At 35.7% G+C, this 12,255-nt stretch overlaps 1 protein-coding gene across 1 annotated transcript in view; it reads left to right on the top strand.

Moving 5' to 3' along the window:
• Nucleotides 1-12,255, top strand: part of KHDRBS3 (KH RNA binding domain containing, signal transduction associated 3) — a gene marked incomplete at its 5' end in the record, with an annotated part of 63,034 nt that overhangs the window by 42,234 nt on the left and 8,545 nt on the right. Inside the window, one exon of the mRNA XM_035897498.1 lies at nucleotides 3,050-3,132. Within this exon, the coding sequence (XP_035753391.1) occupies nucleotides 3,050-3,132 (83 nt within the window). The remainder of the gene's footprint in view (nucleotides 1-3,049; nucleotides 3,133-12,255) is intronic.

The raw sequence follows: 12,255 nt of genomic DNA, 5'->3' as shown, positions 1-12,255 counted from the left end.
GGAAAAATGCAATTAAAATATTCTTATGAAGGTGTAATTCTTCCTGTATTATACAGAAAGAAACCTGTATAGCAGTGCTTGACAGTGAATCTGATGTACTTCAGTACATGATATCCATGCATATTTAAGTTCTGTCCTGCCCATTTTCATTATATACATGTAAAAATTATAGTTATTTTCATTCATGTTAGCATGATATTTTACTGAAACATGCCAGATAGCCAAGGATATTTCACCAAGATACTACATAAAGTTAAAGAAAAGATTTATTGAAGACACAAGAAGTCTGTTTCAGAAGGAAAATACTCAAGTAGTGTGGATTTAATCTAAAATGTAAAACGTTCTGCCTTGGCCAATCTTATTTGTAACCTCCTGAAAGAGAAAGTTTTCAAATACTGTGACTAAGAGAAAATACTGTCAGACCTAATTCAGAGAAAACTGAGACATACTTCAGCTGCTCCTGCCTAATTGCTACTTCAAGGGAATAGTGCACAGTAAACAAATGTTTTGGAATTTGAATCTCTTATCTCTTAACAGAACAAGCCATTGAGAGCAGCTCTTTAAACCTATTCTATTTTTGCAGCATGTTGCACATGAAGTTTATCTTGGGTTTAATGTAAATTTTTGGTTTTATAAATGTAAATACAGCAATAAAAAGGAAGAATTGATCTATTTAAGCAGATTACAGTAATTGCAACAGCACAGGTTGATCTTTTTAATGCTAAGTGACAGGACTCCCACATACGGGCTACAAACCAGATATCTTTCCATTCAAAGCTTTATAAAAGCCACCTTCAACAATATAATAATGCAGGACTTAATTTCTGCAGTAGTCAATTTATTAACACACAAAATGGTGAAGAGTAATGAGTTCTGGACAAAGAGAAATGCTAATACTAGAAACACTTAAGTCTGATGCAGCATGGACTTCCCCCAAATTTTCCTTTAGTTCTGCTGGACGTCTTGTTAACATAAGGCTCTTCCTATTTCAAATGTCCTTTGTTCATTTGTCTGCAAGAAGTCAGGTACACCATAAATTCAGAGTAGTCTGTTTTCCCCTTCCCTTTCATGATCAATTTTTAGTACCATAGTTAACATAAATGTGAAGAATAGGACTGATGGCTTAAGAATTCTCCAATGCTTCCTTAACGGCAAAGCTTTCCTAACATGTTAAAAGGTTGATTGCAGTTTGAAGTTTGGGGGTCCCTCTTAGGGATGGCTGGTTCACAGTTGGGAGATTCTATGAGAGGAGACCAAATGTCATGTAAATGTTCTGGAACAGAGCGAATAAGTTGGCTGAGACAGCTTCTGCTGTTGATCAATGTCTGCATTGTTAACAGATGTCTGTGTATTGCATCAATAAGTAATAAAGTGGTTGTTCATAATAACTGCCAGGAGGCAATGGTTTTGTGGGTTTAGTGTGTGGCTTATCAAGAAAAATCCATATACATATCAGATGGGCAAAGAAAATGCTAAGACTCTGTTTTAATTTTTAGTTTTAGGACAGTGAATTACTGAAAGGGAATGTGTTTCCTCTTCAAGTGGGACTGTTTATCCACGGATCTCTTCACAGCAGACAATTGGAAGAATCCTCATTTCTTCTTCCAAACCTATGAATAGGCTGTCACTCATTTGTGCCTGCAATTATTCATAGACGCCCTTGTACTAATCACTTCTGGGAAACAACCATGTTCACTGATCTAGCAGTGGTAAAGCAGTACTGATGGGCAGATTGTCTGGTTTTCCATATAAGCCATTTCAGATGACTGGAAAAATGCTAAAAACTCTTAGCAAATCCAGTTTCCTATCAGTTGTTTTGTGGATGTCGTTGGCTTCTGCTATAGAAAGCTTTCCTTACAGTGTCTAGAAAGCTGTCAGATTCCGATCATCAGAGCAGTTTTCTACTAGAGTTGGTCAATCCATCATTTGTTGTCCCTACCTAATTGATACCTCAAGTTGGATTTGTTTGCTGTCATTGCTGAAAGATTCTTAAGGTTCCTTTTCCTGGTAAAGAGGTCGTTCTTTCATGAGACTTTATCCTTGCATTGGCAGGGTTTGATACACACTTATTCAGAAAACACCGTATATAAGGTGATGCCTGAATTTTTTTTCATGTCTCCGGTCCCTATATCTTCAAATCTCTTATTAGGTCATTCTCATCTGGCAAAACTGGTCAAGATACCCCTAAATATCCATTGAGTTCTTTGGCATGTTTGGATAGGATTTGAATATTATGATTTCCTAGGCATCAGTACGAAGACAGTGCCATTTCTACTTTTTATGTGTTTAGTTCATTTAGGTTTGTTATCAAATGAAACAATAAATTGGTGACAGTTCTTTGGATTTCTATAGTTCGTCCTTCTCTGGGAAAACACAGCATCATTGTCACTTGTTTTTATCTTAAACTTCTGTATGGCTTGTAGCTGGAGTTAATGGTTTGTTTAACTTGGTATTTAAATCCAGTGCTATTTTGGGAAAAGTGTTACTACAGTGTACACTTAAATAGTGTGGATAATGTGGGAGGAGTAAGAAATCCCTACTTTTAGTTTCTTAATGGATGCTAAACTCATACAACTTGAAGAGTATGCAGAGGGCATTTGAAGAAGTAAAACCGTCATCATTCTTTCCCATCTGTAGTCTGCATAGAATATTGAATTTATTGTCCAGAAATAAGCCAGCTACCCAAGTCAGTTGGACAATATTAGATGTTTTGATTCCTGGGTGCTTCCCAGAGCTTTCTTGAAGATCAGTAGCTCGCTCATTTCAAATTCAAGTACAGAGACATGAAGTGTTTGTACTGTCTCCTTGCAAGCCTGTGTTAAATAAAAATCTGTTAGAAGCACATTCCCAATAGCTCAAAATACCTTTAAAGTAATTATAGTCTTAGGTGTGCGTGGAAGTAGTTTATATTAATATAAAGATTTTTCCATTTCATGGTATGTCATGTATGCATTTCAAGAGTGCTGTCTTTCATATTTAGCACTCAGTTACTACTTGGTTTCAGGTGTGTGCTTATGATTAATATTACCTTTCCTTTATAACCTTTCAGGAGTATGATGATGGTTATGGCACTTCTTATGATGGACAAAGCTATGATTCCTATGATAACAGCTATAGCACTCAAGCACAAAGGTAAGTCTCCAGATCTGCTGTAACTACATTTGAAGTATTCTACAGTTGGAAAGTTAGCTTTACTTAAAGATGTCTTTCAATTTCATCTTAAACAGCAAAAATGTTGTAAGAGGCTTATTAGAAATAACCCCCAGTGTTATTTGTGTCTAGTATCACGTAAGGATAAGAGTCAAGTTACTGAATGGTTGAAAAGAAGCAGAAATGAGAACTTAAAGAGTTTTGGTGATGTCAAATAACATATCAGAAAGCTTTCAAAAGTTCAGGAAACTTAGGAAAATTTAATTCAGATTCATTTTGGGAGGGAGCAGGAGCAGGGAGAGGAGAAAAAACTTTATAAAGAGAATTAAATAATCTGAGACACAGAGCTGATTTCATTTTCTTACTTAAATGTGGTTATATTCCAGTGTTTTACCTTTATTTGACTGTAAAAAAAAAAAAGTAGTACAACCTTTAGTTTGTTCTACTCTTTCGTAGAATTGTCTTTGAAAAATATGAATCTCTTGCCATTTTTGTTCCTTCCCCTACTTCATTCTCAAGAATATTTTTAAGCACTTCTGATTTATTTTCTTAAAATTTTGCTTTCTTCAAAGGAAGTCTCTATTTGAAAAGTCCACAAATTACAGGGAATACTGACGTACCCCAATGATGGGAGCAATTCTGTGAAGTAGAAACTACTCGTATTAGATGGTAGTTTTAACTTAATGGCAAATGTCATGTGACACATGATTTAGCAGCTCGTCCATTAGGTGCTTCAAATGTGCATGTCTGGAAAGGGACCTTCTGTGCACTTTTACCAAGCTGTAATTTATTCTTACTCTTTTTCTCTTAGACCAATCATTCATAGTTTGTCAGTAGTAGATTTTTGTAATGTCACTGAGAATTTCTTGAAACTCTTATGGCAATAAACATCAAATGGTTGAAACAAGAATGTTGAGAAAACGGTAAAATAGAAAAAAGCTTTAGTTCTGCATTACTGCTTTGGTTACTTGGGGTGATTAGAGCTTCAAACCTTGGCTCTGGGAAGAAGAAAGCAGTAGGAAAGGGATATACTGGTGATAAATAGATAGATACGGATTAGGCTGGTTTACCTTCTGCTAAATATTTAAGACTTTTTACAATGTAGCCTTATCTGAAATAGTGCAGAACTGTTCACAGCAAAGTTGAGAACAAAGCTATTTACACCTGACATCTGCTTTGCTGTAGTGTTGACATGCCGAACTTAAATTTTGGTGTGTAAATGAGTATTTTCCTATGCCCAATAACTTAGTCAATGTGAAAAAGCTTAGTGGAAAGTTCAAGTGTTGTCATTGAGAACTAACACAAAATGCCTTTGTGTCTGATACTTGGTTCCTACAGAGTCTTGTAAGCTACTGAAAATTGATAAAAATAATATAACTTAAGGAACCCGCAGTGTAGGACCTTCAAAATATGAGGCTCTGTAGGATGTTGCATTTAGAGAGCAGCTGCTGGTAATGGATTTTTTTCCAAAAAGAAAATTACCAAAATAGCCCTGAACTTTTATGTTGGTAATTCTGTTCTGTTTTACTGCTTCTAGTGTTGGTAAATGGGTTTATTGCACACAAACATTTGGACTTCATTACAAAGTCATTTGCCTGAGCCAAAACTAAACATTACTTGGATTTGATTTTCTTTCCCATGTTAAGAACATTTTCACTAAGATTTTTTCCTTTGAACTAAAAGTAGCAAAAAAAAAATTCCCAAGGAATTAAATTTGTCTTGTAAAGGTCTAATACATGAGACCATATATATGGTTGCTGTTCTTTGTATTTTACCTATAGTTTCACAATATATATACTGTTAGATTTTAATTCATTATCTTCTGAATGATTGCTTCATTTTTTTTCCCCTAATTTTAAGTGCTGCATGGTGAAAGAAATAAATGATTCACTCGTATGTTTCTCACGGGGTATTGACACTCATTTTCTGGCTTGGCAAAAAGATTTTTAGGATTGTATTGGCAGTCAAAAACTAATAACTGTAAACAGCCATCTGAGCTACCTAGAACAGCATTCCTATCTTTAATCTGAATATCAAATAGTAGCCCATATTGCAAAATGTCATTTTGTAACCGTAAGAGATACTTATCATATTTGGGTGCATTACAATGTCCTTACTCTGAAGGAAATTAGGGAAAAGTGTATTGTTTTCGTAGTTCAGCCTTATATCATTCTTGGTATTTTCCCCTCGTAAAGCATGGAAAGAAAACACATTTGTGCACAGAGGGCATTCGCATGTTTAAAATGCATCATTTAGTGACTAGCGTGTGTAAATAACTCTTCCTCTTTCCTTTTGTAAATTGAAAGCAGTAATCCTAAAAAGTAATACTATTTCTAGTATGTCTTCTGATACTAATTCCTCTAGAAGATTGTGTTATTAATGATATCATGAATTAAAGAGGGAATCTGAGAAATAGCTAGTAAACTGAAAAGATGGGTTTGCTCATTAAACTATTTGCCGTAGCTTTTCAGTGTATGAACACTCTTCCTGCACTTCATCACACTTGGTTAATGTTCGTAAGGGTACTTTTCCTGTACAACGTACACACGTGATACTGTGGAGACAGTCGAAATACTCATTTGGTTTTTAAAGTTTTTGCTTATTTTGGTGATTCCTATCTTAAAGAGGGAAATTGTCCACATTTGACCATTCCATACAACACAGCATGACTCTCCTTTAATGTTTTTAGTCTTGGCGTTTCTAGTGTATTTCCCAGAAATCTGAGATGGACTAGGATGGGTGATACGTTCAGATCTGAAGAGTAGCATACTGCATATTTCTGTGTGCGTTAAGGTAGTTGAGACTTTGCTCACCTCTGCAAAGAATCCTTCCTTTCTGTAGCCTAACTCCTTGCTGCTACCAAATCATGTGTGGTTAAAAGTTTGATGGCATTTTATCAGACATTGTGTGGGACCCTATCCTTGCTTGTGCTTGGCAATACAAAGTTTTAACTAAAACCTGTCACAGCACTAATAGGGGCAGAAACATCAGTTTTGTCCAAGTTCTCTTCTATCCTAATGCCCTGTATTCTTACAAAGAATAGTTTTTCTTTAAAATTATTTCTTTTTTGTTTGTGCAACAAAGCCCTAAATAGTGTGTCAGGATGTCTTTTAACAGAATTAATATTTATGGTCAAAAAGACTTAAAAAATATCCCTTGGAGCTGTACTGAGCTTGACTAGATATCTTAACTGATTTTTAGAAGAGATGTGACTGAATTATACATATAGGTTTTTTGCAGAGGATTGTTAGATTATATTTTTACCAGTATAAACTGGGTTGTTAATCAACTGGGCTGTTCAGTATTGTTGTAAAAAGCCAAAGCAATCTAAAATGAATTTATCAAAATATTTCTCAATTTCTGAAAATCAAAGGCTAGCAAATACTTAAAGCAGCCGAGACAGTTTTCCTTTAATAGAGCATAATGAATACTGCCAAAAGCTGTGGTAATTCATGGTCGATGCTCAATGCCTAGCTAAGGAGAGCAGCAAGACTAGGCTGAATGTTAGTGGCATGCAGGGCAGACTTCACATTATGCAGTCAGTAATTCCTTCATAAAATTTCTTCTGTATAGATCTATGTAGTAATTTAACATGTGCAGTTTTATGCCAAAAACCTTTTTGGGATTTTTATGGTAGAACTTGAGTTACAAGTGTAGAACGCCTTGTTCATGTGACTGCTGGTGCTGATATTTTCTTATGCCAGATGCACGTAGATTTGTCAGCTCTTTTCAGTTGTGCATGTGTATGCTTGCTTACACAACCTAGCTGACTCTTAAAGGACTTCCCCAAATCTGTTCAGAACTCTATTTCTTTATTTGGATTTACTGCAGAAAGTAGTGGGTGCCTTAATGGCCTGATGTTAATGCTAGACCAATTTTATTACGAAAACTGAGAGAAGAATGGAGGAACTAGAGGAAGCAAGAGCTTTTAGTTGGGTCTTCATTTAAATTTGTAGGTCAGTTTAAATATTTTCAGCATGAATAAAAATTCTGTTCATTTTAAATCTCTGAAATATGTTTCAAATTGAGCAAAAGTGCTTTTGTCCCTTAGTGGCTTCATACATGATCCGCACAAGTGTTTGCGAAGACAATAATAGGGCAAAGGGAAACGGATGCTAATAAATCAATTGGCACTGTCAGCTCACTGCTTAATGTTCTCTAGAATACATAAGATTTATCACTGAGGAATTGTAGAATAATGGTAGTGTATGGAAACAAAGTCCACCAGGGAGATGTACTACATCATTTGGATTTAGCGCTGCCATCTGCTTAATAGCATTGAGATGACTACAGAGGTACTTATGATCAACCATTCATAGCAGTGACAGATGCTGCGGAGACTTAACATGCCAGAGAATGAGTTTTGTTACTAAAATTCAGATTATGTGACAAGGTTGCTGAGAAAGGGGGCTGGGTTTGTTACCTCTCCAACAGTATTGAAGGTTTACTGTGTGCTTTTAAGTTTACTATCAAGAGAGAATGGCTAACACAGTTACTGTAGTACAAAAAAAAAATGTGGAGAACCCCATCTGTCTGCTTCACGGCCCTCAGAAGTTTCAAATAACTTCTTTAGGCTTGTCTGCTAGTATTTAAACTGGATGCTTCTTTTCCTGACAAAAAAACAAGCCACCTGCTTTTATCTAGCTTTATTGCTTTTTACCCACAACAGAGATGAGTAGTCTCAACTACAAAAGGAACAGTTTTTATAACTATATGCCTCTGTTCAGGGGCAAAAATAATCAGTCATTCATGTAGTAATGTAGTAATTTTGTGTTTAATTAGAATGTATAGTCTAAAAGCTGGCTTAGGTCTTCCGTCTTGGTGCTCCCACCTTCACTCCGTTGCAGGAGAAATGAATCTAAAAAATTATATAAAAGGGGAAATATTAGGAGTTAAGGTAATTGCTTGCACTGTGTATAGTTTTCTGCACCATTTTCTGGCTTATGCACTTATTAATGCTCTAGATTTCTCTTGACAACAACCATTGTGCCATTGGCTTAAACATAGTGTTTCTCAGTTGCTTTTCTTGCCTATCAATAATTGCTACCACGTCCAATTATACCAAAATGTGATATGTTCAAATACCTGTAAGCTGCCGATAAACCTTAGAGCCATCCAGTCAAGCTAATCTGAACGGAGGCAATTGGCAAATTCTCTTTAGCATACCTGTGTTTGTTCAGTGCCTCTAGTTCACTCTGTGGTTATCGGTTAATGTGCTGGGAAGCGAGAAGTACGCGATGCAACTTTATTTTAAATAATTTATCTAAAAGCATAAAAAGATCTCTGCCCATGTGGTAATTCCTAAGTATGTTAAAAACCCAGCACTACGAATGCCACGTGGTGAGGCCTTATTCTTTACTGCTTTTCAGTGGTGACTCATTCAAGACATAAATTTTTTTTGAAGTAGGGAAGACTATGCAAAAGGACCCAGTGGTTTAAAAGGTTCAAGGAAAAAATTGTGTTTTGTAGCTTGTGGTAGTTACTTAAGGACTAAATAAGTGGTTGAAAAGAAGACTAAAAAAACTACCTTGAAATTCAGCAGTGGCCGTTGTTCAGCTGATGCCTAAATAATACGACTAAATTGTTTTGCTAAAATCTTTCAAATCTCTGAATACCTGATTTTGTGCCATGCCAGGGGCACCTTTAGTTTTGAGAGAAGTTGATTTCTAGCGTGTAGTTCTTGGCAAGACCCTCCCCATGTTCCACTAGGAACTCATTTCCAGGTGTATTCTGAAATGGTGCTTAGTAGTCATGCACAAGATGACGACATTGCTGTTTATAAAAGGAGGATTTTCATAAAGAGCTGAGTGTATGGATTTGGAATTGGCTTATGGAGGTGTTGCTATTCGTATTTGAAAGTTAATTGCTAACATTTTGTTTGTGATGCTCAGTGTTTTAAATTTACATTGTTAAGTTTGTCAACAATCATGCATTTCCAGGGTGTATAAATATGCATTATATGCAAAACAGTGTCTGTTACTGTAGCTTTTCAAGATGTAATTCTCTGGATTTTAATGCTAGTAGCTGTTTGTATTTCATGCTCTGACTTATAAATCAAATCAGTCCACAGCAGTGTGATTTCTGGGTGTAGTGCAAATGGCTAGTACTTTGCAACTGCTGTTGCTTATGAACACCTGGTATGTCCGAGCTTGTTGGAGGTTATAATTCTGCACAAATAAAGCCCCAAAAGCATTAGCATAAACAAGCTAATGTCTTTTAACTGAAAATCCCTGCCATGCAGTTTCCTGCTTAATTTTTATGCTCGTTATTGGAAGAGATGATTTTCTGCAGGTTTTCAGATCTAGTTCTTCAGGTCTAGATACATAGTTTTCCTTTTTTTGTTACCTGTTAAAATGTGACAAGATAAAAATATTCAGAAGTGCCTCAATAGCACAGACAGATTTATTTGAGTCTAGCATACACGCTTGATTTTTTTAAATTGCTTTACAGAAATCTGGTCTGAAACCTCAGCAAACAGGAGTAAGACTAAGGCAATTCATGTGTAAAGATGGGAAAAACCTTATCTTTAAAGGAAAAATTAACCTTCACACAAGTACATCACATGCTGCAGTCATAAAATTGGAAAAGGTTTTTAGATTCCCCGTCATGTTGATGTTAGTAGATTACTCCACTATTTAAGAATTGTTAGGATTACTTTTAATTTGTACTAATTACACTTCGTAAAATGCATTTTAGATACAGAAAATAAGTTTGGTTTTCTTCATGGCTTTGCTAAGTAGTAAAATGAAATTTTAAATGTTTGAGGAATCAAAACCAGGAATTATTTCATAACATTAAATTATTCATTATGTGTGATTGGTTTAATTTTACTTAGGTGATTGTACAACATCTTAAACTGGGTGCTTGAATTATCACAATATAAGAGGTTGAGTATTTGGTAGGATTTAGGATTTCTTCCTTGACTGATTACACCAGTGAAAACATGAGAAGTGGATAGTTCAAATAAGATCTTTTAGGAAGTCCTTAATAGAAAGAAAAACTCATTAATGTTGAATAGTTTTTATATATTAAATGCTGTATCATAGTTATTGATGTTAACTTGTGGAATTAGTCACTGTTTAAAAATATCTTAGTTATATCAAGGCTTCAATTTAATTACAATATTTAATTTTTTAAAAAATGGTGTTTTTAAGCTTGGATGATGGGGGTAACAAAGAGGAAGGAGAGTATCCAGTTGCTAGACCTCAAAAGGATGCTGCAGCAGTGCTGCTGGATATATTTTCTTTAGAGAGAGAGCTTGAGTAATCAGGCTTCTAAATCTTACAAATTGAAATTATTAACTTAGAAATAACTTTTCAAATGTCTGGCATAATAAACTTTCTACTGGTTTCATTAGAGATACTATGATAAGAAAGAGACTGCATAGTCTATGACTAGAGAAAGGACATCATAAATTCACACTTGCAGTAGACAGTGAAAAAAATATATAAAGGAAGATTTCTTTTCCCTAGTGTGGGGTGGAGAAGAAACCTCCCTGGAAACTTGTATTTTCTTGGAAGCCAATGTCTTAGTTGAATGAGGCATGAGAAATCAGGCTTCATAAGTTCAGAACATATTTTTGTCACAGAAAACATTTTTTGTAGATGAAGATTTGACACTATTTTGCTGGTTGGCAGTCAACATACTGTGTCTGCTTACTAGCAGTAATTGAAAATTGCAGTTTTTTCTCTTAGACTACCCTGTAGCGTTTGGTTTGCTTTCATGGGAAGAAAAAATCTTGCTTCTTTCCGTTGGTGAGGAAATATCTATTTAATTGGGCAACTTTAGAAAAGGGAGATGGTTGCAGGAAAACTTTAAATTGGTCTTACTTGTTTCTCCTGCTAATATTTTTATTTTAGAGGAAATACTTCAAATTCTACTTTTAATCACAATTTTGGCATCATTCAGTTGACAGATGATGAAAAACAGTTTAGTAGCCATCCGAATTTGAGGTTTATTGCGGTGTAACTGTCAGGTGCAATGTGCTTGGAACACACATGTTGATAAAAGTAGTAGAGCCCACTTAAGCCCAGAAAAGTCTTAGCAGTTAAATGGGTTGAATTATCTTAGTGTGAGAGGAAGAGATCTGCCTTGCTGTACTTGGAGAGGCAAGGCTTGAACCCTGCCTGTGTAAGGGGCATTCAAAGCACTGGAAAGATCTCAAACATGATAATACATTGCTTTTAAGGTATTTTAGATGTTTGATTTATGCAGCCCTGAAAACTGTTAAATATAATCTCTTGAACCAATTACATTCCTTGATAGTGCTTTTATTATTTTTGAATTATATAAAACTGAGATGGAATTGTGTTTTTTCTCTCAAATGAGAGAAACATCATCAACTGATGAGTAAGGGTAGCAAATCTGCAGGAAATTGAAAGTTGTACTATTTCTTCAATGAATTAGAAAGACAGAAGGTATGATGTATACCTTACTGATCAGTATTTCTAATGACAGAATGGTGACATGCCGTCTGTGCAGTTGTTGTGGATGCTCTGTTGTCTCATATGCCAATCTGTGACAAGTAACATCTTACGCAGGACATTGTTAAGGGATTTCAAGAGGAATAACCAAGAATTAGATGGAATTCCAGTATGGCAACGGATAGTCTAAAGATTTTGACTGATACCTGTCAGATCTTCGTTATTCTCTGCTGCTTCCAGTGTCCTGAGTAGTCTTGTCTGTTTGGAGGGAAAGGGGGAAAAAAATCCTCATCCTGTTCCAGTGTTAGTGTTCATGTTGGTTCACATCTCTGTTCTCTGTTTAGCAGTTGGAACATCTTTGGTACCCATCTGGATAGTTCCAGTTTAGCTTCCTCTGATAGCAGCCTAGTTCGCTTCCCCCAAACTGCTTTGCAAACCAGACAAAGGTGATGTGGGGATGGCTGGGGCTTGGTCCTAATCACAAAATGCTGATGTTTATGCAGCCTGAATTTTTTGTTTTTCTGCTGGTGCTTTCTTGTTTGATGTATTGAATTTTTGACGTTTTAGCATTTCTCATGTTTAGGAATGGATTGTTGCTGTATTTGATTTGTAGTTTCAAGGTAAAGCTATAGGTCCCTGCTGCTGCTGTTCCTGAAAGGAAGCCTCATCTGTACTGTGTGCT

The sequence above is a fragment of the Egretta garzetta genome, unplaced genomic scaffold (assembly GCF_000687185.1).
Source record: "Egretta garzetta isolate BGI_Z169 unplaced genomic scaffold, ASM68718v1 scaffold167, whole genome shotgun sequence".
Lineage (NCBI taxonomy): Eukaryota > Metazoa > Chordata > Aves > Pelecaniformes > Ardeidae > Egretta > Egretta garzetta.
Note: the sequence above shows the minus strand (reverse complement) of the source record. Positions and strands in the feature narration are given on the sequence as shown.